The sequence below is a fragment of the Neomonachus schauinslandi genome, chromosome 16 (assembly GCF_002201575.2).
Source record: "Neomonachus schauinslandi chromosome 16, ASM220157v2, whole genome shotgun sequence".
Taxonomy (NCBI): Eukaryota; Metazoa; Chordata; class Mammalia; order Carnivora; family Phocidae; genus Neomonachus; species Neomonachus schauinslandi.
In genome coordinates this window covers 14,726,264-14,753,924 of record NC_058418.1, presented here as the reverse complement: position 1 = coordinate 14,753,924, position 27,661 = coordinate 14,726,264, and the positions used below count along the sequence as shown (strand labels likewise).

Genomic DNA, 27,661 nt, shown 5'->3' with positions numbered 1-27,661 from the left:
GTCATAGATTAATTGACCATATTAGCCTGGGTTTATTTCTGGGCTATCTATATTGTTCCATTGATGTATATGTCTGTTTTTGTGCCAGTATCATTCTATTTTGATTACTGTAGCTTTGTAGTATAGCTTGAAATAAGCACAATACCTCCAGCTTTGTTCTTCTTTCTCAAGATTGCATTGGTTATTTGAGGTGTTTTGTGGTTCTCTTCAAATGTTAGGATCATTTGTTCTAGTTTTGTGAAAAATGCCATTGATATTTTGATAGGGATCACACTGAATCTGTAGGTTGCTTTGGGTATAAATTCTTCAATCCATGAGCACAGTATCTTTCCACTTGTTTGTGTCACCTTCAATTTCTTTCATCAGTGTCTTACAGTTTTCAAAGAACAGTTCTTTCACCTCCTTGGTTAAATTTATTCCTAGGTATTTCTTTCTAGTGCAACTGTAAATGAGACTTTTCTTAATTTATCTTTATGATCATTTTTATTAGTATATAGATAGGCAATGGATTGTTACTAATAAATACTAATTTTAGATTTTTCTATATTCACTTTGTATCCTGCAACTTCACTGAATTCATTTATTCTAATAGATTTTTGGTGGAGTCTTAGGGTTTTCTATATACAATATCATGTCATCTGCAAATAGTGACAGTTTAACTTTTTCCTTTCTGATTTGGATGCCTTATTTATTTTTCTTACCTAATTGCTATGGCTAGGATTTCCAATACTATGATGAATAAAAGTGGTGAGAGTGGGAATCCTTGTCTTGTTCTGATCTTAGAGAGGAAAGCTATTAGCTTTTTCTCCACTCAGTATGATGTTTACTGTGGGTTTATCATATATAGCATTTATTATGTATTTATGTACATACCCTGTATAAACACTTGGTTGAGAGTTTTTATCATAAATATGTGATGAATTTTGTCAGATTGGTTTTTCTGGATCTATTGATGATCACAATATTTTTATACTTTGTTTTGTTAATGTGGTGTATCTCATTGATTGATTTGCATGTATTGAACCATCCACTTGACCATGGTGTATGATTCTTTCAACATATTTTTGAATTCAGTTTCCCAATATTTTGTTGAGGATTTTAGCATCCATGTTCATCAGGGATAATTGCTGCTAACTACCTTCCTCCCTCCCTCCCATCCTCCCTTCCTTGTCTGGTTTTGGTATCAGTGTAATGCTGGCCTCACAGAATGTTTGGAAGCTTTCCTTCCTTTTCTTTCTTTACCTGGGCCTATATTGGTATAAACTTCTCTTAGAACAATTTTTGCTGCATCTCATGGATTTTGAATATTGTGTTTTCATTTTTATTTGCCTCAAGCTATTTTTTTAATATCCTCTTTGATTTCTTCATTGACCCATTGGTTGTTTAGTAGCATGTTGTTTTGTCTCCACGTTTGTGTTTTTCTAGTTTTCTTCTTATCCTTGATTCCTAGTTGCATACATGTGGTTGGTAAATATGCTTAATATGACTTCAATCTTTTAAATTTATTGAGACTTGTTTTCTGCCCTAACATGTGATTTATCCTGGAGAATGTCCTATTTCCACTTGAGAAGAATGTGTATTCTGGAATGGAATGTTCTGAATATATCTGTTAAATCCATCTGTTCTAATGTGTTTAAGGCCAATGCTTTTATTAATTTTCTATCTAGGTGATCTACCCACTGATGTAAGTGAGGTGTTAAAGACTCCTACTCTTATTGTATGACTGTCAATTTCTTCCATTGTGTCTATTAATACTACCTTTATATATTTAGGTACTCCAATGTTGAACACATAAATATATACAAGTGTTGTATTTTATTGGATCAATTCATTTGTTATGTAATGCACTTGTCTCGTTACACCTTGGTTTTAAACTATTTTGTTAAATAAGTATTGCTACCCCAGTATTATTTTCATTTCCATTTGCATAGAATCTTTTCCCATCCATCTGCCTTAGTCTGTTTCTTTAGATCTGAAGTGAGTCTCTTGTGGGCAGCATATAGGTTCTTCTTAATTTTTAATCCATTCAGCCACCCTATCTTTTGATTGGAGCATTTATCCCATTTACATTTAAAGTAATTATATATGTATTTATTGCCATTTTGTTGTTTTTTTTGTTTTAGTAGTTCATTTCTTCTTCTCCCTCTTCCCTTGTGACTTAATGACTTTCTTTAGTGTCCATGTTTGGATTCCTTTCTCTTTATTTTTGTAGATTGCAATATACTTTAGATTGGTGATCTCTTAAGTTCAAACACATTCTAAAAGCACTACATTTTTTTCACCACCCCCCTCACGTGTAATAAGTTTTTTGTCATATTTGACATTTGTATGTATCTCTTAAATAACTGTTGTAGGTATGATTCATATTACTTTTGTCTTTTAACTTTAATAAGCAGCTTTATAAGTGGTTGGTCCACTACTATATGATCACCTTTTTTCTCTTTCATATATTTTCTTATATCCAGTTGTGGCCTTTTCTGATTAAAAAAGTCTCTTTAATATTTCTTATGAAGCTCATTCAGTGGCAAACAATTCCTTTAGCTTTTGCATATCTGGGAAACTCATTATTGCCTCTACAAAGGTTTTTATACTTTTCTTATTTAACTGTAGTTGACACACAATGTTACATTATTGTTCAGGTGTACAACATAGTGATTCAGCTTCTCTCTGTTATACCATCTGGCACCATACAATAGTATTACATTATCACTGATGAGATTCCCTATACTATGCTTTTTATTCCCATGATCTATTCATTCCATAACTGAAAGCCATATCTTCCACCACTCCCCTTCATCCTATTTTACCCACCTCTCCTCTGACAACGATCACCTTGTTCTCTGTATTTATAGGTATGATTCCATTTTTATTTCTTTATTCATTTCTTTTGTTTTTTAGATTCTACATATGAGTGAAATCATATGATATTTATGTTACTTGGTCTTATTTCACAGCATAATACCTTTTAGGTCCATCCATGATGTTGCAAATGGCAAGATCTAATCTTTTTGTGGCTACATTATATTCCATTGTGTTATTCCATTGTACCACATCTTCCTTATCTGTTCATCTATTGATAAACACTTGCTTCCATATTTTAGCTATTCTAAATAATGCTGCCATAAACATAGGGATGCATATATCTTTTCAAATTACTCTTTTCATTTTCTTTCAGTAAATACCCAATAGTGGAAATATTGGATCATATGGTATATCTATTTTTAATTTTTTGAGGAACCATGATATTGTTTTCCACAGTGGCTGTACCAATTTCCATTCCTACCAGTAGTGAGTGCATGAGGGTTCGTTTTTCTCCACATCCTTACCAACACTTATTATTTTTTTGCCTTTAGTTTAGTCATTCTGACAGATATAAGATGATAGCTTATTGTGGTTTCGATTTTTTGATAATTAATGATGAGGAGCATCTTTTCATGTGTTTGTTGGCCATCTTCGTATTCTTTTGAAAAATATTCAAGTCATTTGCCCATTTTTTTTCATCAGATTACTTGTTTTTAGGTTGTTAAGTTGTATAAGTTCTTTATGTATTTTAGATATAAACCCCTTATCAGATATATCATTTGCAAATATCTTCTCCAATTCATTAAGTTGCCTTTTCTTTAGTTAATGGTTTCCTTTGCTGTTCAAAAGTTTCATTTGGTATACTCCCAATTGTTTATTTTTGGTTTTGTTTCCCTTGCCTTAACAGATCTATCTAGAGAACTTGTACTATGCCCGATGTCAGAGAAATTACTGCCTGTATACTCTTCTAGAATTTTATGGTTCACAGTCTTATATTTAGGTCCTTAACTCATTTTGAGGTTATTTTTGTGTATGGTTTTAGAAAGTGGTCCAACACCTGGGTCCTTCCCATGAGGTAGCCACATGAACAGTTTCCTATTTATCCTTCCAAATATATCTTATGCATGCACAAATTTAAAAAAAAAAGTGGTCCAAGTACATTCTTTTGCAGGTAGTTGTCCAGCTTTCCTAACACCATTTATTAAAGAGACTGTCTTTTCCCCCATTGTAAATTCTTGCCTCCTTCATCATAGATTAATTGGCCATATAAGTGTCAGTTTATTTCTGGGCTCTCTGTTCCACTGCTCTATTTTTGTATCAGGTTCATACTGTTTTGAATATTATAGCTTGTAGTATATCTTGAAATCTGGCATTGTGTTACCTTCAGCTTTGTTCTTCTTTTTCAAGATTGCTTTGACTATTCTGTGCTTTGTGGTCCCATACAAATTTTAGCATTTGTTCTAGTTCTGTGAAAAATGCTGTTGGTATTTTGATAGGGATTACATTGAATCTGTAGATAGCTTTGTGTAGTATGGACATTTTAACAATATTCCAATCCTTGAGCATGGAATAGCTTTCCATTTGTGTCATCTTCAGTTTCTTTCATCAGCGTTTTAGGGTTTTCAGAATATAGGTCTTTAACCTCCCCAGTTGAGTTCATTCCTAGGTATTTTTTCTTTCTGGTGCAATTGTAAATGGAACTGTTGTCTTAATTTTTCGTTCTGCTATTTTGGCGTGACCATACAGACAACCTATTTCCAGGTATTAACATTGTATCCTGCAACTTCACTGAATTCATTTATTCTAATAGTTTGTGTGTGTGTGTGTGTGTGTGTGATCTTTAGGGTTTTCATGTACATTATCATGTCATCTGCAAGTAGTGACAACTTAAATTGTTTCTAAAATGGATGACTTTTATTTCTTATTCTTCTCTAATGACCTAATCCTAGAAGAACAGAAGAAAAGCTCTATTTTCACCATTGCGTATGATGTTACCTGTGGATTTTTCATATGTGGCCTTCACTGTATTGTGGTATGTTCCCTCTAAACCTACTTTGTTCAGAATTTAATCACGAATCATGTTCAATTTTGTCAAATACTTTTTCTGCATCTATTGAGATAATCATATGATCTTCATCCTTCATTTTGTTAATGTGGTGTATCGCTTGAATAATTTGCAAACACTGAGCCATCCTTTTATCCCTGGAATAATTCCCACTTCATCATGGGGAATAATCCTTTTAATGTATTGTTGAATATAGTTTACTAATATTTTACTGCAGACTTTTGCATCTATGTTCATCAGAGATATTGGCTCTTTTCTTGCTTTGGGGTTTTTTTCGGTGGTTTCTTTGTCTGGTTTTGGAAGAGTAATGCTGGCTTTGTAGAATCTATTTGGAAGCTTTCCTTCCTCTTCCACTTTATGAAATAGTTTCAGGAGAAAAGGTACTAACTCTTCTTTAAATGTTTGGTAGAAGTCCATGAAAAAATATTTGATACAGGACTTTTATTTTGGGTAGTTTTTTAAATTGCTGATTGAATTTTATTACTAATAATTGGTCTGTTCAGATTTGCTATTTCTTCCTTATTCAGTTTTGAAAGATTGTATGTTTCTAGGAATGTATCTCTTTCTAGATTGTCAAATAGGTTGACATATAATTTTTCGTAGTACTCTTATAATCCGATGTAGTTCCATTTTGTTGGTTATTCTCCTCTTTCATTTTTTTTTTTAACTGGGTAATTGCAATATTTATTGCCTTTATGCTCAGCTTTCCAGATAGCCTCTTTCAGGGCTCATGCTAAATACAACCTCTTTCATTTCTGATTGTATTTATTTGGATGCTTTCTCTTTTTTTCTTGATGAGTTTGGCTAAAAGTTTATCAATTTTGTTTCTCATTTCAAAGAAATAGCTCTTGGTTTCACTGATTGTTCTTTCTTTTTTTCTTTGTTTACTCTCTACATCCTTTATTTCTGCTCTCTTTATTTCCTCCTCTCTACTCACCTTGGGCTTTGTTCATTCTTTTTCTTATTCCTTTAGGAGTAAGATTGAGATTTTTCTTGCTTTTGAGGTAGGCCTGTATCCCTATATGTCTCCCTCTTAAAACTGCATTCACTGTATCCCAAAGATTTTGAACCATTGTGTATTCATTTTCACTTGTCTTTATGTATTTTTAAAATTTCTTCCTTGACCAATTGCTTGTTATGTGGCATGTTGTTTAGCTTCCATGTGTTCATGTTTTTTCCAGTTTTGTTTTTTTTCTTGTGATTTCTAGCTCATAACATTGTGATCAGAAAAGATGCGTGGTATGATTTCAGTATTCTTAAATTTCTTGATACTTGTTTTTTGGCCTAACATGCAATGTATTCTGGAGAATGTTCCATGTGCACTTGAATGTGTATTCTGTTGTTTCTGGATGGAATGTTCTGTATATATCTGTTATGTCCATTTGGTCTAATGTGTTGTTCAAAGACACTGATATCATGATTGATTTTCTGCATGGCTGACCTATTCATTGATATAAGTGGGGTGTTAAAGTCCCCTCCTACTATCAAATTACCAGCAATTTCTCTATGTCCATTAATAATTGCTTTCTATATTTAGGTGCTCAAATGTTGGGTGCATAGATATTTACAATTCTTATTATATCCTCTTATTGGACTTAGCCCTTTATCATTATGTAATGACCTTCCTTTGGTTACAGTCTGTTTAAAAGTCTACTTTGTCTGATATTAGTATTATACAAGTTTTTAAACTTCTGTTTGCATGGTAAATGTTTTTCCATCCCTTCATTTTCACTTGGTAGGTGTCTTTAGATCTGAGCTGAGCATCTTGTAAGCATTATATAGGTAGGTCTTGTTTTTTTTATCCATTCTGCCATCCTGTGTCTTTTGAATGGAGTATTTAGGCCATTCACATTTAAAGTAATGATTGATAGGTATGTGCTTTATTGCCATTTTGTTGTTGTTTTTGTAGTTCTTCTCTATTGTTTTCTTCTCTTGCTCTCTTTCGTTGTAATTGATGAGTTCCTATATATAGTGTTATGTGTGTGATATAACGTGATCAAGGAGAATGTTTCATGTGGAGTTGAAAACACTGTGTACTCTGTTCTTTTTGGATGGAATGTCCTGTAGTTGTTATGTCTATCTGGTCTAATAATTTGCTTAAAGACATTGTTTCTTCATTGACTTTCTGCCTGGTTAATCTATCCATTGATGTAAGTGGGGTGTTTAGGTCCTCTCCTGGGGCACCTATGTGGCTCAGTCGCCACATAGTCTCCCTTTCTCACTCCCCTTGCTTGTGTTCCTTCTCTCACTGTGTCTGTCAGATAAATAAAATCTTAAAAAAAAAAAGTCCCCTCCTATTATTGTAGTACTATCAATATATCCCTTTATGTCTGTTAATATTTGCTTTACATATTTAGTGCTCCAATGTTGGATTTTCTGTTGGATTGATTCCTTTATCATTATGCTTTTTTTTTTAAAGTCTATTTTGTCTGATATAAGTATTAGTACCCCAGCCTTTGCTTCGCTCCCATTTGTCTGGTAAATGTTTAACCATCCCTTTACTTTTAGCCCGTATGTTTCTTTGTCTGAAATTAGTCTCTTTTTTTTTGTTTTTGTTTTTTTTTAAGATTTTATTTATTGGAGAGATACAGAGAGAGCTAGAGAGCACAAGTGAGGGAGAAGGAGAAGCAGGCTCTGCACAGAGCAGGGAGCCCGACGTGGAACTTGATCCCAGGATTCTGGGATCATGACCCGAGCCGAAGGCAGATGCTTAACAACTGAGCCACCCAGGCGTCCCTGAAATGAGTCTCCTGTAGATAGCATATAGCTGGGTCTTGGCATTTTTATTTATTTTTTAAAAAGATTTTATTTATTTATTCATTCATTCATTCATTCATTCATTCATGAGAGACAGAGGCAGAGAAGCAGACTCCCCACAGAGCAGGGAGCCCGATGTGGGGCTCGATCCCAGGACCCTGGGATCACGACCTGAGCTGAAGGCAGATGCTTAACCGACTGAGCCAATCAGGCGCCCCAGGTCTTGGTTTTTTGTTTTTGGGGTTTTTTTAAAACCACCATATGTCTTTTGAGTGGAGCATTTAGCCCATCTACATTTAAAGTAATTGTTGAGAGGTATGTGCTTATTGCCATTTTGTTGTTTTCTTGTTTCTGTACTTTTCCGTGTTCCTTCTTTCTTTGTGATTGGTGAGTTTCTATAGTGTTTAGCTTTCTTTTTGTTTCTTTTTTGGGTATCTATTATAGGTTTTGAGTCCCTGGTTACCACAAGGTTCATATATAATATCCTAAGTAAATGGCAGCATATTCTAACTTGATGGTCATTTAATGTCAAACACATTCTTTGAAATCAGCTTTTTTTTTTACTCCCTCCTCCAGGTTTTACTGTATATGCTGTCATATTTCACATCTTTTATTCATAATTTTCCTACCTCTATAGTCATTTCTTTTCTCCTTGAAGAAGTTCCTTTAACATTTCTTGTAAGGCCAGTTTGGTTGTGATAAACTCTAATGTCTGTCTGGGAAACTCTCTCTCCTTCAGAAATGAATGATAATCTTCCTGGATTACAGGGTTTTTTCCTTTTAGCACTTTGAATATATCATACCACTCAATTCTGGTCTGCAAAGTTTCTGCTGAAAAATCAGCTGATACCCTTAGAAGGTTTCCCTCATACATAATGTTTTGCTTTTCTCTTGCCACTTATAAAATTCTTTTATCTTTAACTTTGGCATTTTAATTTTTATGTATTATAGCATGGACCTCCTTGGGTTCATCTTGTTTGGAACTCTCGTGCTTCTTGAACCTGGGTATCTATTTCCTTCCCTAGGTTAGGGAAGTTTTCAGCTGTTTTTTCTTCAGATAAGTTTTCTGCCCCTTTCTCTCTTCTTCTGGGACCACTATAACGTAAACCTTTTTTCATTTGACGCTGTCCAAGAGATCCTTAACCTACCTTCATTTTAATTTTTTTAAATTTCCCACCTACCCTCTTTTATTTCTCTACACATAAAGCATTTCACAAAACCTGAAGCAGAGGGGTCACAAAAATTCTTTTTTTCTTTTTGCCATTCACCTTCAGTGATTCCCATTATCCTGTCTTCCAGATTGCTGATCCATTCTTCTGCATCCTCTCTCTAATCTGTTGATTCCCTTTAGTGTATTTTTCATTTCAGTTATTGTATTCTTCAACTGTGATTGGTTCTTTTTTATGTTTTCTCTTTTTTGAAGGTCTCACTGAGTTGTTCTTCTTTCCAGCCCAGTGAACATCTTCACAGTTATTACTTTAAATTTTTTGTCAGGCATATTGTTCATCTCTGATTCACTTAGTTCTTTTTCTATGGTTTTGTTGTGTTTTTTTTTTTTTTTAAGATTTTATTTATTTATTTGCGAGAGAGAGAATGAGAGACAGAGAGCATGGGAAGGGAGGAGGGTCAGAGGGAGAAGCAGACTCCCTGCCGAGCAGGGAGCCCGATGCGGGACTCGATCCTGGGACTCCAGGATCATGACCTGAACCGAAGGCAGTCGCTTAACCAACTGAGCCACCCAGGCACCCTGTTGTGTTCTTTCTTTTGGAGTATATTTCTCTGTCTCCCCATTGTGCTTGACATTCTGTGCTTGTTTCTATGAGTTAAGCAGAACAGCTACTTCTCCTAAACTTTAAGGAATGGTCTCATGTATGGTCACCCCTGTAGACTGTGTGTACTTGGTGACTTTCACTGGATGGCTGGAACTGTGGCTTCCATGGGCTGGGGATTGTGGAGTACTCTGTTCTGGGGCTGCCCTGGCCGGATGGCTGGGACTGAAGTGGACATACACTGGGGTGTTCCTGAGGCACTCCACATAGAGTGTTCCCGGGCAGGAAAGCTGATGTAAGTGCAAGGTGAGGTGTCTTGGGACCCTACGCACAGAAGGCCCCTTGGTAGGATAGCAGAAGCTGAGTGGGTGTAAACCAGAACTCTGCACAGATGATGCCTTGGAGGAGTGGCTAGTATGTTGCGGTGGGGTAGTGGCCAGAGGGGAGTTTGGGGTGCCCTGCACTTGGGACACTCTGCTAGGACAGCCAAAGCTAAACTTGGTGCGAGCCGATGTGGTTTCTGGGCTCTCTGTGCAAAACGTGCCATGGCAGGATGGCTGAAGTTAAGTGGTTATAAGCTGGAGCGTCTCAGTGTGCTCAGAGCATGGGGTGCCCTGGCTGAGGCAAGCGCAGGCAGCAGCGTGGCGGGGCACTCCATGCAGGATGTGGCCTGGCAGGGTGGCTGTAGCCACAGTAGACATGGGCTGGGGCTTCCCAAGGTACCCCACACCAAGGCACCCTACCAGGGCAGCTAGATCCAAGGCAGATGCCAGCCAGGAGTCCCGAAGCTGTCTATTGCCAGGGGTGCTCTAACAAAGAAACCGAAGCTGACTTGGTGAGGGCCTGGAGTGTTGCAGGGTCCAATGTGCCTGTATCACCCCAGTGCAAGGCTGGGGCTGCAGTGCATGTTAACCAGGGGTGTCCTGGTGTGCACTGCCCAGTGGCTGCCCTGGTGGGATAACTTGGACTAGTGTGGGCCATGAGCCTGTGGCTTACTGAGGCATCAGGCTACAGGCTAGTTAAGGTACCTGTACCATTGACTGGTCCGTGCTTTCCGTGTGGAGGGGGAGCATAGACCATGTCCATCATCAGCCCTTCCCACCAGGGGAAAGTTCCCAGCAGCTCCCTCGTTATTTGGTGGAGTTCTAGGGGTGGCTCCATGCTGCTTGTTCTTTCAAACCAGAGCTTTTTTTTCTGTTCCTCAGTGCAACCAGGGCTGGTGTGGGCTAGGGATCCTCAGTGTTCTCTAAGGCAGCATGCCTGTTAGGGTGCCCAGGCTCTATTCCTGTTCATGTTTTTAAGCTGGAGGGGGAGTGTAAACCAAGTCCTCCAGTCCCTCCCACCTGGAGAGTTTTCCAGCAGCCCCCACCCCCCCCACCACCATTTGGTGGAGTTCTAGGGCTGGCTTTTTTATATGCTAGTTGCTCTTAAATGGTGGCCTTTTTTCCTCCTGTGCCCCAGTGCATCCAGGGCTGGTGTGAGCTAGGGGACCTGGCCTGAAGTGGCAGGCCAGCTATGGTGTCCAGACCCTGCTCCCATCTGCACTTTCAAGGTGGAGGGAGGAATGTAAACCTCCAGTCCCTCTGACCCCACCCCCCACAATTGTTCCAGCAGCTTTTCTGCCATTTGGCAGAGTTGTGGGGCTGGCTCTTTTATAACCTAGCTGCTCTTTTAAACCTGTGCCCAAGGATAGATGGACGAATCTGTTCCCACTCGCTCAGTTCTATCCCTCCCCACTGCAGTTCACAGCAGTGGGGATGGGAGTTCCGTACATTACCATGTCTCCCATCTCTCTTGCTGTTCTCTTTTGCCATTCTATATTTTGTTGTGTAGAAGCTGTTCAGTCAGCCCTCAGTTCTTCTTTAGGAGGAACTGCACTATAAATAGGTATAATTTGGTGTGTTCTGTGGATGAGGGGAGGTCAAGGTCTTACTTCACCATCTTGGACCAGAATGCTCCTCTTCAATTTTGAATGATAAACTTGCCAGGTAGTATATAGTTGGTTGTATGTGTTTCTTCTTTTCAGCACTTCAAATACATTGCACCATTCCCTTTGGCCTGAAAAGTATCTCCTGGGGGAAAAAAAAAAATCAGGTGATAATCTAATCTTATGGGGGTTTCCTTATACATAATGAGTTGCTTTTCTCTTGCTATTTTTAAGATTCTCTTTATCTTTAATTTTTGACATTCTAATTATGTGTCCTGGTGTAGATCTCTTTGCATTCATCTTGAGACTCTTTATGCTTCCTGGCCTTGGTGTTTCACTTGCCAGGTTAGGGAATTTTTCAGCTATTATTTCTTCAAATAAGGTTTCTGCCCTTTCTCTCTTCTCCTTCTGGGACCCTTATAATGTGAATGTTAGTATATCTGACATTGTCCCAGAGGTCCCTTAAACTATCCTCATTTTTAAAAATTCTTTTTTTCTTTTTGCTGTTCAGTTTGCAAGATTTCCTCTATCCTGTCTTCCAGATTGCTGATCTATTCTTCTGTATCATCTGCTGTTTATTCCCTCCATTTTTCATTTGTTATTGTATTCTTCAGCTCTGATTGGTACTTCCTTATATTTTCTATCTCTTTAAGTTCTCACTGTGTGCATCCATTCTTCTCCTGAGTACAAAAACCATCTTTATGACTATTACTTTGAACTCCTTATTAGGTTCACTGCTTATCGCCATTTAATTCAGCTATTTTTATAAGGTTTTGTCTCATTCTTTCATTTGAAACATATTTTTCTGTCTCCTCATTTTGCCTCTTTGTTTCTATGTATTAGGTAGTTGTTACATCTCCCAGACTTGAAGGAATGGCCTTAGGTGGAGATGCCCTATGGGGCCCTGAAGTGCAATCCTCCCTGGCCACTAGAGCCAGGTGCTCCAGGGATATCCAGTTTGTGGGTTTTGTGCACCCTCTTGTCCTGGTGGAGCCTTATTGCTGCATATGTGCTGGTAGGTAGGGCTGGCCCTCAGCCTGGCTGAAACTGCTGTGGGCATGCTGGTAAGCAGGGTTATCATCCTGTTGGCTGCAAGGCCTAGCCAAAGTGCAGGATTGTGTGGGGCACTCAGCAGCCTATGCCCTCTGGCATTAGCAGTCTATAGGGAGGATTAAAGAATGGCACCTGCCACAGCAGAATCATCAGGGCAGAACAAGAGAGCAAAAATAACTTCCACCAGTGTCTCAGTCCCCAGGGAAAGGCCCAGGTTCCTTTGGCCTTTCCAACAGATCCTCCAAGATTAGTAAGTGAATCTCCTTCATGTATGATCTATGCACTTTTGATCTGGTGTTTTTCTACTGGTTTCCAGGCCAAGTGAATCTGTGTAAGCCCTTTAAGAGTAAGTTTTTCTTTATCTACATTTCTGTAGTTTCCCGAGACATATTCCCTGTTGGTTTTCAAAGCGAGGTGTTTTAATCTCTTCTCTCTCCTGAATCTCTTGTTCCTCTGATAAAAGTTCTGTACCTTTGAGATACCTCCCAACCATGGAACACCACACCTGGGGTGTGTTTTTTCCCCATCTCGGTTCATCCAGTTTCTAGTTCAGAGGGAGTTATTCCCATGTGTAGTCATAGATTTGTTGTGTTCACTGGAGGAAATAAGCTCGGGATCTTCCCATGCTGCCATCTTGAACCATCCTACTTTTAACTCTTAAATTTGAGTCATTGGTCAATTCCAAGTTATTTTTATATACGGAGTCAGTCAAGCGTCCACTTTAATTCTTGTATGTGTACTTAGCCAGTAGTCCCAGCACCATTTCTTAAAGAGACTATTTGTTCCCCCATTGAATGGTCTTGGTATCATCATCAAAAATCAATAGAATATAGATGTTTGGGTTTATTTCTAGACTCTCAACTCTCTTCCACTGGTCCCTATGTCTTTCCTTACATCAGTACCACACTGTTTTGATCACTGTAGCTTGGAAGTAAGTAGTGAAGTTGCAATGTGAATCTTCCAACTTTGCTTTTCCTTTTCAGTATTGTTTTGGCTATTTGGGGCTGGTGAAATTCCATATGATTTTGAGGATCAGCTTTTCCAGTTTGCAAAGGAAGACTGAATTTTAATAGGAATTGCATTGAATCTGTACATCACTTTGGGGAATGTTGATATCTTACCAGTTGTTATAAACTGAATTGTGTCTCCAAAACTCATATGTTGAAGCCTTAACCCATCATGTGACTGTATTTGGAGATGGGGCCTGTAAGGAGTCATTTAAAGTCAAATGAAGGCATAAGGGTGGGGCCCTAACCCAATAGGAATAATGTTCTTCTAAGAAGAGACACCAGGAAAACACACATTCAGAGAAAAGGCCATGTGAGGACACTTCAAGAAAGTGGCCATCTGCATGTCAAGAAGAAAGACTTCAGGAAAAATCTGCCAACACCCTGATCTTGGATATCCAGCCTCCAGAACTGTGAGAAATGAATTTCTGTTTTTTAAGCCATCCAGTCTGTGGTATTTTTCTATGGTAGCCCTGGCACACTATTACAGTATTATGTCTTCCAATCCATGAAAATGAAATGTCTACACTGAATTATGACTAAAGTTTTGTTCAATATTTTGAAGTTTTCATTTCCTTAAATTCATTCCTAGTTTTTTTATTCTTTTGGATGCTATTATAAATAGAATCATAGTCTTAACTTCCTTTGGGGATTGTTAATTGTTGGTGAATACAAACACAATTGATTTTTATGTGCTGATCCTGTACCCTATATTTTGCTCAATTTGTTAGCTCTAATAGCTAGTTTTCTTGTGTGGATATCTTAGGCTTTTCTATATTTAGAATCATGTCATCTACAAACAGAGCTAGTTTTCCTTCATCCTTTCCAATTGGAATGCTTTTTATTTATTTTTCTTGATTAATTTTTCTGGCTACAACTTTCAGTACCAAACTGAGTATCAGTGGTAAAAGCTGACATTCTTGTTTTGATCCTGATGTTAAGGAGAAAGATTTCAGTCTTTTACTACTGGGAATGATGTTAGCTGTGGGTTTTTCATAAATGCCCTTTATCATGTTAAGGAAATTCCCTTTTTTTCCTAGTTTGCTAAGCACTGTTATCCTGAAAAGGTGTTGACTTTTTTCAAATGCTGCTTCTACATCAATTGAGAGGATGATGTGGGGTTTTCCCCCTTTGTTCTATTAATGCAGTGTGTTATGTAGATTTATTTTCATATGTTGAACCACCTTGCATTCCTGGCATAAATCCCACTTGATCATGCTGTGTAATCCCTTTAATGTGCTACTGGATATGATTTGCTAATATTTTGTTCAGGATTTTTGTATCTGTGGCCATGAGAGATATTCATCAGTAGTTTTCATATCTAGTGGTATTTTTGTCTGGCTTTGGAATCAGGATAAGGCTGGCTTCACAGAAGGTTAGGAAGCATTCCCTCCTCTTCTTTTGCAACAGTTTGAGTAGGATTGGTGTTACATTTCTTTAAATGTTTAAAATTCACTGATGATGCCATCTAGTTCTTGACTTCTTTTTTGGGGGTCTTGAGCTACTGATTCAATCTTTTGTTATAGGTCACTTTAGATTTTCTATTTCTTTTGAGTCAATCTTGGTAATTTCTGTGTATGTAGAGTTTTGTTTTTTTTTTTTTAAAGATTTTATTTATTCATTTGACAGAGAGAGACACAGCGAGAGAGGGAACACAAGCAGGGGGAGTGGGAGAGGGAGAAGCAGGCTTCCCACTGAGCAGGGAGCCCGATGTGGGGCTCGATCCCAGGACCCTGGGATCATGACCCGAGCCGAAGGCAGATGCTTAACGACTGAGCCACCCAGGTGCCCCTGTTTTGTTTTTTTTTAAAAGATTTTATTTATTTATTTGACAGAGACACAGCAAGAGAGGGAACACAAGCAGGGGGAGTGGGAGAGGGAGAAGCAGGCTTCCCGCGGAACAGGGAGCCTGATGTGGGGCTCGATCCCAGGACCCTGGGATCATGACCTGAGCTGAAGGCAGATGCTTAACTGAGCCACCCAGGCGCCCCTAGAGTTTTATACATTTAATCTACATTATTTAATTTGAGGTACAATTGTTTGTTATTCACCTAAAATCCTTTTAAATTTTTGTAAGGGTGGTAACGTTCTCACTTTTATTTCCAATTTTAATTATTTGCATTGTCTCTCTTTTTTTCTTAAGCAGTTTGTCTAAAGTTTATCAATTTTTGGTTTCATTGATTCTCTGTATTTTTTTATTCTGTATATTTTTTATCTGTTTTAATCTATTTTCTTCCTTCCTCCAGCTATGGATTTAGTTTGCTCCTCATTTTCTAATTCATTAAGATGTAAAGTTAGGTTGACATTTTCTTTTTTTTTTAAGTAGGAATTTACAGCTGTAAATTTCCTTCTGGATTTTGTTTTCATTGTACTTCATCTCAAAGTATTTTCTAATTTACACAGTGATTTCTTTGACTAACCAGTTAAGAGTATGTCGTTTAATTCCCACATATTTGTGAAATTTACAGTTTTCCTTCTATTGTTGATGCCAAGCTTCATTCTATTGGTCAGAGAAAATACTTTGTAGTCTTTTAATTGTTTTAAATAAGAATTGCAATGTTCATGTGAATTTGAGAAGAATTTGTATCTGCTGTTGTTGGGTGGAGTGTCCAAATATATCAGTTAGGGTTATTTGGGTTTTAGTATTGTTAAAGTCCTCCAGTTACTTATGGATCTTCTATGTTTTAAGTAAGGTATTTAAGTCTCCAACTATTGTGGAACTATTTCTCCCTTCAATTCTGTCCATGTTTACTTCATATATTTTGAGTGTCTGGTGCATATATCTTTATCTTCTTGATGAACTGACCCTTTCATCATTATATAATTTTCTGTCTCTTGTAACAATTTAAACCTAAAACACATTTTGTATACTAATATAGCTACCCCAGAATTCTTCTGGTTATTTGCATGGAATATCTTTTTCCATAATTTAATGTTGTATCTACTAGTGTCTTGGGTCTAAAATGAGTCTCTTCTGTGCAGTATATAGTTGCATTGTTTTTTCTTTCATTTTTTTAATCCGTTTTGACTCTTGTTTTTTAATTTGTTAGTTCATTTACATTTAAAATGATTACTGATAATGCAGGACTCATTCTGCTGTTTTACTATTTTCCATATGTCATATGATTTTTGTCCCTCAACTCTTCTAATACCTTCTTTTTCTAGTGTGACATTTTTATTCCCTTTCCTTTTTAATACATTATTTTCTTAGAATGTTAACTGTAATCCCCACAGTAACCTCTAACTTTATGCCAATCTACTTTGAATTAATGCCAAATTAGTTCAGTAGCTCCTATCCACCTGTCCCAATTTTTATAATTTTGCAAATCACATCTTTATATATCATGTGCCCACTGACATAGATTTAGAATTATTGTTTTATGCACTTGTCTTCTAATCATGTAGGAAACAAAAAGAGATAAACCAGAAATACAATAATACTAGCTTTCATATGTACACCTATGTAGTTAACCTTTGTTGGTAAACTTTATTTCTTTGTATGACTTTGAGTTACTGTCTCATGTCCTTTTATTTCAGCCTTTAGAACTCCTTTTAGCATTTCTTGCAGGGCAGGTCTAGTAGAGACAAATTCTCTTGCCCTTTGTTTATCTAGAAATATATTAATTTTTCCTTCATTTTCAAAGGGCAGTTTTGCCAATACACACTTGGTTGGAAGGACTTTTTCCCCCCAGTACTTTAATTTTTTATCCCATTGCCTTCTAGCCCATGTGATTTCTCATGAGAAATTAGCAATCCTTTGTCTGTGACAAGTCCCTCCTCTCTTGCTGCTTTCAAGATATTCTCTTTGTCTTTCAATCACTTTATTTTACGTGTTTCAGTGTGGACCTTGGAGATTATCTTCCTTGAAGTTCATTGAGTTTCTTGGATGTGTAGTTTTAGGTCTTTCATGAAATTTGGGATACTCACTATTATTCACTTATATGAATGGCAGTTGATGACCTCAGCTGGTGCATTTGACAACACCACCTATATATGACCCCAGGTTGGCTTTGTTTTTTTATACTATGGTGGTTGGGTTCCAATATGGAGCATCCCAAGATTGAGTGTTCCAAGACAACTAGGCAGAAGCTACAGGCTTCTTATAACCTCGCTTCAAAAGTAAAAGAACATTAATTTTGCCATATTCTATTGGTCAGCCAAACCATAAAGAACATCCCAGATTCAGGAGGTAAGGAATTAGATATTTCTCCACAATAAGAAAAATGTCAAATGACTCCTGGCTTATTTTTAATCCATCATAGATAACTTGTTGATTCCAGAAGAGTCATTTCCAGAGCAAGCAAATGACAGAGAAGAAATGTCAAGGATAGGTCTCCCATTATCCTGCATGGGAAGGGCAGGATTTGGGAGCAAATCTAGTGGGAGGAAAAGCCCTGCATGGGTGAAAAAAAATATCCTGCCTCCCCAAGATAAGAGTAAAAAGTGCTACCTCAGTGATGCTCCTTGGAATGTGAAGAGGGAAGGAAGCATAATGATAGCTTCCAGGAAGTCAGAATATTTGAGCCCCTTCTATGGCTAAAACCTCCATCATCATCTTCCAGGTACCCTATGAGCAACCATGTGTTAAAGGCTGAGGGGAGAGAACATTAGCTGCCATTTTTTAGGTAAACGAATGTCCCAGATGAGGCACCTGAGGCTGCATGTCATCTGGAATACACATACCACATTATTAAATATAACTTAATAAGTAATCTTCTAATTTAGTCAAATGATTTTACTCTGAAGAATATCTAACTCACTTTTCATCAGGAATCCCTACTCACCCCCTATACCTAAATACTGTGCATCCTGTCTTTAATAATAATTGACCAATTCTTGGGTACAGTTAGCTTAGGTCTTTTTCCAATTTAATTCTCACAGCAACCCCATTTTACAGATAAGAAAACCGAGGCTTTTTTTTTCCAAGGACATGGAGAAAATGGCATAGCTAGGAATAAATTTCATATCTAGTTGGTGCCACAGTATATGCCCTTTACAATGTTTTCTCCTTAAGACTCAATAAAATTCATATTTGTCATAAGAATAGCCTATATGATTAATTCAGCAATTATGTAGTAATTAACCCTGCTTAGGAATATACCTTCTACCCCGTTGGTATAAAGAGGTACTTAAATATATTTAATTCATGAAAGTCCTGTCCAAGATTGTGATGTTGGAAGACACTGAATTCACTTCCTCGACAGACAGACCAGATCTATACCTATTTATACATCAGTTCCTCCTGAAGAACTGAGGGATGACTGAACAGCTTCTGCAAAACAAAACCTAGAACAACTGAGAAGAGCAAGAGAGACTGAGACATGGTAATGGAGAGAACACCGATCTCCAATGAAGTAAACTGCAGTGGGAAAGGATAGTATGGAGGGACCAGAAGCAGATTCATCTGCCCTGGGGCACAGGTAAAAAGGTATGGTTTAAAAGAGCAACTACTATATAAAAAATCCAACCCCAGGAGTGCCTGAGTGGTTCAGTGGTTTGAGTGTCCAACTCTTGATTTTGACTCAGGTCATGTCAGGGTCACGAGATCGGGCCCCATGTCGGGCTCTGCTCAGCAGGGAGTCTGCTTCAGATTCTCTCCCTCTGCTCCCCCCCCTCCGCCCTTCACACACACACACTTGCTCTCTTGCTCTAAAATGAAGAAATCTTTAAAAAAAAAAAAAAAAAAATCCAACCCTAGAACTCCACCAAATGGTGGAAGAGCTACTGGAACTCTCTCCAGGTTGGTGGGGCTGGTGAGCACCATGATTTACACTACCCCTCCACCTTGAGAGTGCAGACTGGAGCAGGGCCCAGATCCCATAGCTGGCCTGTCACCTCAGAGTGGTGCACGTTCCTAGCCTAGACCAGCCCCAGACACTCGGGCACAAAAAGAAAGCCACAATTTAAAAGAGCAACTAACATATAAAAGAGCCAGCCCTAGAATTCTGCCAAATGCTGGAAAAGCTCCTGGAACTCTCCAGATTGGGGCGCTGGTGAGAAACATGGTTTACACTCTCCCTCCATCTTGATATCATGAATGTGAGCAGGATCCAGTGCCCTAACTGGTCTGCCACTTCAGTGAACCCCAGGCCCCTAGCCCACACCAGCCCCAACTGTCCCACCAAAGTAGACACAGGGCAGTACACACCAGGATACACCTGGTCACTGCTCCCTACAGCTCCAGCCATTGCATCAAGGTGACACAGGCACAAAGCACCTTGGAACATACTAGGCCCACACCACTTCAGCTTTAGATGGCTTGCTAGGGCACCCCAACACACAATACTGCAGGACCTTCCTATTAATACCTGCTTCAGCCCTGCCACACTGCCAAAGCACCTCCTGCATGGAGAGCACGGGACAGCCCCATCCTTCATGGAGCACCCCAGGAAACAATGGCCCGTGCCTGCTTTGGTTCATCCACCCCACAGAGGCACCCCCTGCTTGGAGAGCACTGGGATGGCGCTGCCTATACCAGCCTAAGTTCCAGCACTCCACCAGGGCACACACTGCAATGAGCACCGAGGGACACCCCAGCTTGCATCCACCTCACTTTCAGCTGTTCTGCTAGGTCACCCTCAGTGTAGAGAGCCCAAAGACCACACTGGCTGACGCCCATCTCCGCTCCATCCGTCCTGACGCCCATCTCCGCTCCATCCGTCCTGCAAGGGCACCATCTACACAGAACAAGAAAATTCAGGCTTATACTGACTTTAGCTTCAGTTGTCCTGCCAGGGTGTCCCATGTAGAACCCAGGGACCACTCCAGTCTACATCCATGTCAGCTTTTGCTGTTCTGCCAAGCTGCCCTCTGCACACAGAGCCCAGGGGCTGCATTGGACTGTGCCCACTTCAGCTTCTGTTTTATCCTACCAAGGTGCCTTCTATGTGTAGGGTCCCGGGACACCTCACCCTGCACTTGCATCAGCATCAGCTTTCCTGCCAGGGAACACTCTATGTGGAGTGCCTCAGGAACACCCCAGTGTGTGTCCACTTTGGCCCCAGCAAAGAGTACCCCACAACCCCCAGCCCATATAAGCAACAGCTCCAGCCAGCCAGTGAAAGTCACCAAACACACACAGTCTACAGGGGATGACCATACATGAGACCAATGAAGTCTACCAAAGAAGAGTTAGTATCTTTTTTCTTCAAACTATTTCAAAAAATAGAAGAGAAAGGAAAGCATCCAATTCATTCTAAAAGGCAAACATCACCCTGATACCAAAATGGACAAAGAACCACCCCCCAAAAAATAAAATTACAAGCCAATATCCCTGATGAATATAGTTGCAAAAATCCTCAACAAAATACCAGCAAACTGCATTCAACAATACATTTAAAAGATCATTCACCACAATGAAGTGGGGTTTATCTATGAATTCAAGAACGGTTCAATCTTGGCAAAACATTCAATATGATATACCACATTAAGAAAATGAAGGATAAAAATTATATGATCATCTCAATAGATGCAGAAAAAGTATTTGACAAAACAACATGCATTTATGATCAAAACAAAGTGGGTATAGAGGGAACATACCTTGACATAACGAAGGCCGTATGTAAAAAAAACCCATAGCTAACATCACACTCAATGATGAAAAACTAAAAGCTTTTCCTCTAAGATCAGGAACAAGACAAAGATGTCTATTCTCACCACTTCTATTCAACAGAGTACTGGAATTCCTAGCCAAAGTAATTGGACAAGAAAACGAAAAGGCATCAGTATCAAAAAGAAGCTAAACTGTCTCTACCTGCAGATGACATGATATATAAAACACCCTAAAGATTCTACCAAAAACCTACTAGAATAAATGAACTCAGTAAAGTTGTAGGATAAAAAATTAATACCCAAATATTGGTAGCATTTCTAGATGCTCATAATGAAGTAGCAGAATGAAAAATGAAAAAAACAATTCCATTTACAACTGCACCAAATACCTAGAAATGAACTTAACCAAGGAGGTGAGAGTGTACTTTGAAAACTATAAAACATTGCTGAAAGAAACTGAAGATGACATAAAGAAATGGAAAGATATTCCGTGCTCAAGGATTGGAAGAATTAATATTGTTAAAATATCCATACTGCACAAAGTAATCTACAGACTCAAAGCAATCCCTATCAAATACCAAAAGCATTTTTCACAGAACTAGAATAATGCTAAAACCACAAAAGACACAGAAGAGTCAAAGCAATCTTAAAAAAGAACAGCTGCAGGGCGCCTGGGTGGCTCAGTTGGTTAAGCGACTGCCTTCGGCTCAGGTCATGATCCTGGAGTCCCGGGATCGAGTCCCGCATCGGGCTCCCTGCTCAGCAGGGAGTCTGCTTCTCCCTCTGATCCTCCCCCATCTCATGCTCTCTCTCTCTGTCTCATTCTCTCTCTCAAATAAATAAATAAAATCTTTAAAAAAAAAAAAAAAAAAAAGAACAGCTGCAGGTATCACAATCCAGATTTCAAGATACACTACAAAGTTATAGTAATCAAAACCATATGGGGGAATTTTGAAAAGATGGCGGAGGAGTAGGGGACCCTATTCCAACTGGTCCCCGGAATTGAGCAGACCACTCTGAGCACCCACAAAATCAGCCTGAGATGTAAGAAGATCTGGATCTCTATAAACAATATCACAGGCAGTTGGTTTTGAGGTACGAAGCGGGGAGCTGATTCCGTGGGCAGATATTGGAGGATAAACGGCAACGGGAGGGAGCCTGGCCATGGGGATCCTACACCGCTGGTGAGTGATAGCCTCCTGTGCTGGGGGACGGGGCACAGACTTGCAGAGCGGTAGCAGCGGGGAAAGGACTTTAGGGCAGCCCCCCTGATGGAAACTGGAGCTGCGGGGTCACGCGTGGGAACTGGGGACAGCTGGTGGTTTTAGAAGCACAAAGGGCAGAGACGTGCCCCAACCTGGAGGCGAGGACTGGGAGCCCTGCTGAGGGGAGCACAACCCAGGACACTGCAATTTATAGCAGCACAGACAGAAATGGAGATACTGTGGCCTGGAAAGCTCACTGAAGCACAGACTGCGATCTCTCTGCTCTGAGGCAGAGGGTTGGAAATGGGTCTCTTCTGGTCTGACTATCAGAAGAGACAAAGAGCCGCCAGAGAACAAAAGTCCCCCAAAAACGGTTTTCACTGAGCCCATCCCCCACCACAGGGGGCAGGGCAACTCTGCCCAAACAGGGCTGCCTGAGTAACAGCACAGCACGCCCCTCCCCCAGAAGACAGCCTGGGAAAACAAGAGGCCAGCAACCCTAAGGTCCCTAGAAAACAGGTGCATCTTGCTTGGATTGTGGTCAGTAATTTGGACTCTATACATTCCCTCAACCACCCATCAACAGAATGACTAGGAGGAGGAACCCCCAAAATAGGAAAGACTCAGAGATTATGATTTATGCCGCAGATTTACAAATGGATTGAGATATAACCAAGATGTCGGAGATGGAATTCAGGCTAGCAATTGTGAAGACAATGGCTAGAATGGAGAAATCAATTAATGGCAACATAGTGTCTCTAAGGGCAGAAATGAAAGCTGAATTGGCAGAACTTAAAAATGCTATCAATGAGATCCAATCTAATCTAGATAATCTAACAGCTAGGGTAAGTGAGGCAGAAGAACGAATTAGTGACCTGGAAGACAATTTAATAGATAAAAAGGGAAAAGAGGAGGCCAGGGAAAAACAACTCAGAATCCATGAAAATAGAATCAGAGAAATAAGTGACACCATGAAGCATTCCAATGTCAGAATTATTGGAATCCCGGAGGGCGTGGAGAGAGAGAGAGAGAAGACTAGAAGATATATTTGTGCAAATCGTAGCTGAGAACTTCCCTAATCTGGGGAATTAAACAAACATTCGCATCCTAGAGGCAGAGAGGACCCCTACCAAGATCAAGGAAAACAGGCCAACACCCCGGCATGTAATAGTAAAACTCGCAAATCTTAGAACCAAGGAAACCATCTTAAGGGCAGTTAGGGGGAAGAGATTCCTTATGTACAGAGGGAGGAACATCAGAATAACGTCAGACCTATCCACAGAGACCTGGCAAGCCAGAAAGGCCTGGCAAGACATATTCAGGGTACTAAACGAGAAGAACATGCAGCCAAGAATACTTTATCCGGCAAGGCTTTCATTTAGAATGGATAGAGAGATTCAGAGCTTCCAAGACCGGCAGAAATTGAAAGAATATGTGACCACTAAGCCAGCCCTGCAAGAAATATTAAGGGGGGGCTCTATGAAAGGAGAAAGACCCCAAGAGAGATATACAACAGAATTTTACAGGGACAGTCTATAAAAACAAAGTCTTCACAGGCAACATGATGACAATTAATTCATATCTTTCAATAATCACTCTCAACGTGAACGGCCTAAATGCTCCCATAAAACGGCACAGGGCTGAAGATTGGATAAAAAGACAGGACCCATCCATATGCTGTCTACAAGAGACTCATTTTGAACCTAAAGATACATCCAGACTGAGAGTGAAGAAATGGAGATCGATCTTCCATGCCAGCGGACCTCAAAAGAAAGCTGGCGTAGCAAGTCAGACAAATTAGACTTTAAAGACTGTAGTTAGAGACACGGAAGGACACTGTATCATTCTTAAAAGGACTATCCAACAAGAAGATCTAACAATTATAAATATCTACGCCCCCAACACGGGAGCAGCCATCTACATAAGCCAACTGTTAACCAAAATAAAGAGTCATATTGATAACAATACATTAATTGTAGGAGACCTCAATACTCCACTCTCAGCAATAGACAGATCATCTAAGCAGAAAATCAACAAAGAAACAAGAGCTTTGAATGACACCTGGACCAGATGGACCTCATAGATATATACAGAACATTCCACCCTAAAACAACAGAATACTCATTCTTCTCGAGCGCATATGGAACTTTCTCCAGAATAGACCACATACCGGGTCACAAATCAGGTCTCAACCGATACCAAAAGATTGAGATTATTCCCTGCATATTCTCAGACCACAATGCTTTAAAACTGGAACTCAATCACAAGAAAAAATTTGGCAGAAATTCAAACACTTGGAAGCTAAAGACCACTCTGCTCAAGAATGTTTGGGTCAACCAGGAAATCAAAGAAGAACTTAAACAATTCATGGATATCAATGAGAACAAAAACACATCGGTCCAAAACCTATGGGATACTGCAAAGGCAGTCCTAAAGGGGAAATATATAGCCATCCAAGCCTCACTCAAAAAAATAGAAAAATCCCAAATTCACCAACTAACTCTACACCTTAAAGAACTAGAGAAAAAGCAACAAACGATGCCTAAGCCACGCATTAGAAGAGAAATAATTAAGATTAGAGCAGAGATCAATGAATTAGAAACCAGAAACACAGGAGATCAGATCAATGAAACTAGAAGTTGGTTCTTTGAAAGAATTGATAAGATCGATAAACCACTGGCCAGACTTATCCAAAAGAAAAGAGAAAGGACCCAAATTAATAAAATTATGAATGAAAGGGGAGAGATCACGACTAACACCAAGGAAATAGAAACAATTACTAGAAATTATTATCAACAACTGTATGCCAATAAACTGAGAAATGTGGATGAAATGGATGCTTTCCTGGAAACCTATAAGCTGCCAAGACTGAAACAGGAAGAAATTGACAACCTGAATAGGCCAGTAACCAGTAACGAGACTGAAGCAGTGATCAAAAACTTCCCAAAAAACAAGAGTCCAGGGCCTGATGCATTCCCTGGGGAATTCTACCAAACATTCAAAAAAAAATTATACCTATTCTACTGAAGCTGTTTCAAAAAACAGAAACAGAAGAAAAGCTTCCAGACTCATTCTATGAGGCCAGCATTACCTTAATCCCCAAACCGGGCAAAGACCCCATCAAAAAGGAGAATTTCAGACCGATATCCCTGATGAACATGGATTTCAAAATCCTCAACAAAATCCTAGCTAATAGGATCCAACAATACATTAAAAAGATCATCCACTACGACCAAGTGGGATTTATCCCCGGGATGCAAGGGTGGTTCAACATTCGCAAATCAATCAATGTGATAGAACACATTAATAAGAGGAGAGAGAAGAACCATATGGTCCTCTCAATTGATGCAGAAAAAGCATTTGACAAAATACAGCATCCTTTCCTGATTAAAACTCTTCAGAGTATAGGGATAGAGGGAACATTCCTCAAGTTCATAAAAGCCATCTATGAAAAACCCACAGCAGATATCATCCTCAATGGGGAAAAGCTGAGGGCCTTTCCCTTAAGATCAGGAACATGTCAAGGATGCCCACTCTCACCACTGTTGTTCAACATAGTACTGGAAGTCCTAGCAACAGCAATCAGACAACAAAAAGAAATAAAAGGTATTCAAATTGGCAAAGAAGTCAAACTCTCTCTCTTCGCAGATGACGTGATACTTTATGTGGAAAACCCAAAAGACTCCACCCCCAAATTACTAGAACTCATACAGCTATTCAGTAATGTGGCAGGATACAAAATCAATGCACAGAAATCAGTTGCTTTCTTATACACTAACAATGCAACTGTAGAAAGAGAAATTAGAGAAATGATTCAATTTACAATAGCACCAAAAACCGTAAGATACCTCAGAATAAACCTAACCAAGGAGGTAAAGGATCTATACTCTAAGAACTACAGAACACTCATGAAAGAAATTGAAGAAGACACAAAAAGATGGAAAAAGATTCCATGCTCATGGATCGGAAGAATCAACATTGTTAAAATGTCTATGCTACCCAGAGCAATCTATACCTTCAGTGCCATCCCGATCAAAATTCCAATGACATTTTTCAAAGTGCTGGAACAAACAATCCTAAAATTTGTATGGAATCAGAAAAGATCCCGAATCGCCAAGGAAATGTTGAAAAAGAAAAACAAAGCTGGGGGCATCACGTTGCCCAATTTCAAGCTATATTACAAAGCTGTGATCACCAAGACAGCATGGTACTGGCACAAAAACAGACATATAGACCAATGGAACAGAATAGAGAGCCCAGATATGGACTCTCAACTCTATGGTCAAATAATCTTTTTGACAAAGCAGGAAAAAATATGCAATGGAAAAAAGACAGTCTCTTCAATAAATGTTGCTGGGAAAATTGGACAGCCACATGCAGAAGAATGAAACTCGACCATTCTCTAACACCATACACAAAGACAAACTCAAAATGGATGAAAGACCTCAATGTGAGACAGGAATCCATCAAAATCCTACAGAACATAGGCAGTAACCTCTTTGACATCGGCCACAGCAACTGCTTTCAATATACAGCTCCAAAAGCTAGTGAAACAAAAGCAAAAATGAACTTTTGGGACTTCATCAAGATAAAAAGCTCCTGCACAGCAAAGGAAACAGTCAACAAAACAAAGAGGCAACCCACAGAATGGGAGAAGATATTTGCAAATGACACTACAGATAAAGGGCTGGTATCCAAGATCTATAAAGAACTTCTCAAACTCAACACCCAAAAAACAAATAATCACGTCAAAAAATGGGCAGAAGACATGAAAAGACACTTCTCTGGGGCGCCTGGGTGGCTCAGTTGGTTAAGTGACTGCCTTCGGCTCAGGTCATGATCCTGGAGTCCCGGGATCGCGTCCCGCATCGGGCTCCCTGCTCAGCAGGGAGTCTGCTTCTCCCTCTGACCCTGCCCCCTCTCATGTGCTCTCTCTCTCTCTCTCTCATTCTATCTCAAATAAATAAATAAATAAAATCTTTTAAAAAAAAAAGACACTTCTCTGAAGAAGACATACAAATGGCTGACAGACATGAAAATTTTTTCGTCATCATTAGCCATCAGGGAAATTCAAATCAAAACGACATTGAGATACACCTGACACCGGTTAGAATGGCAAAAATGGACAGGGAAAGAAACAACAAATGTTGGAGAGGTTGTGAAGAAAGGGGAACCCTCTTACACTGTTGGTGGGAATGCAAGCTGGTACAGCCACTTTGGAAAACAGTGTGGAGTTTCCTCAAAAAATTAAAAATAGAGCTACCCTATGACCCAGCAATTGCACTCCTGGGTATTTACCCCAAAGACACAGATGTAGTGAAAAGAAGGGCCATATGCACCCCAATGTTCATAGCAGCAATGTTCACAATAGCCAAACTGTGGAAAGAGCCGAGATGCCCTTCAACAGATGAATGGATAAAGAAGATGTGGTCCACATAGACAATGGAATATTACTGAGCCATCAGAAAGGATGAATACCCAACTCTTACATCAACATGGATGGGACTGGAGGAGATTATGCTAAG

The 27,661-nt window shown here is 39.3% G+C and overlaps 1 protein-coding gene across 1 annotated transcript in view; it reads right to left on the bottom strand.

Moving 5' to 3' along the window:
- ZNF527 (zinc finger protein 527) overlaps positions 1 to 27,661 on the bottom strand; it is a 202,213-nt gene that overhangs the window by 102,877 nt on the left and 71,675 nt on the right. Inside the window, exon 2 of the mRNA XM_044922195.1 lies at positions 6,990 to 6,999. Within this exon, the coding sequence (XP_044778130.1) occupies positions 6,990 to 6,999 (10 nt within the window). The remainder of the gene's footprint in view (positions 1 to 6,989; positions 7,000 to 27,661) is intronic.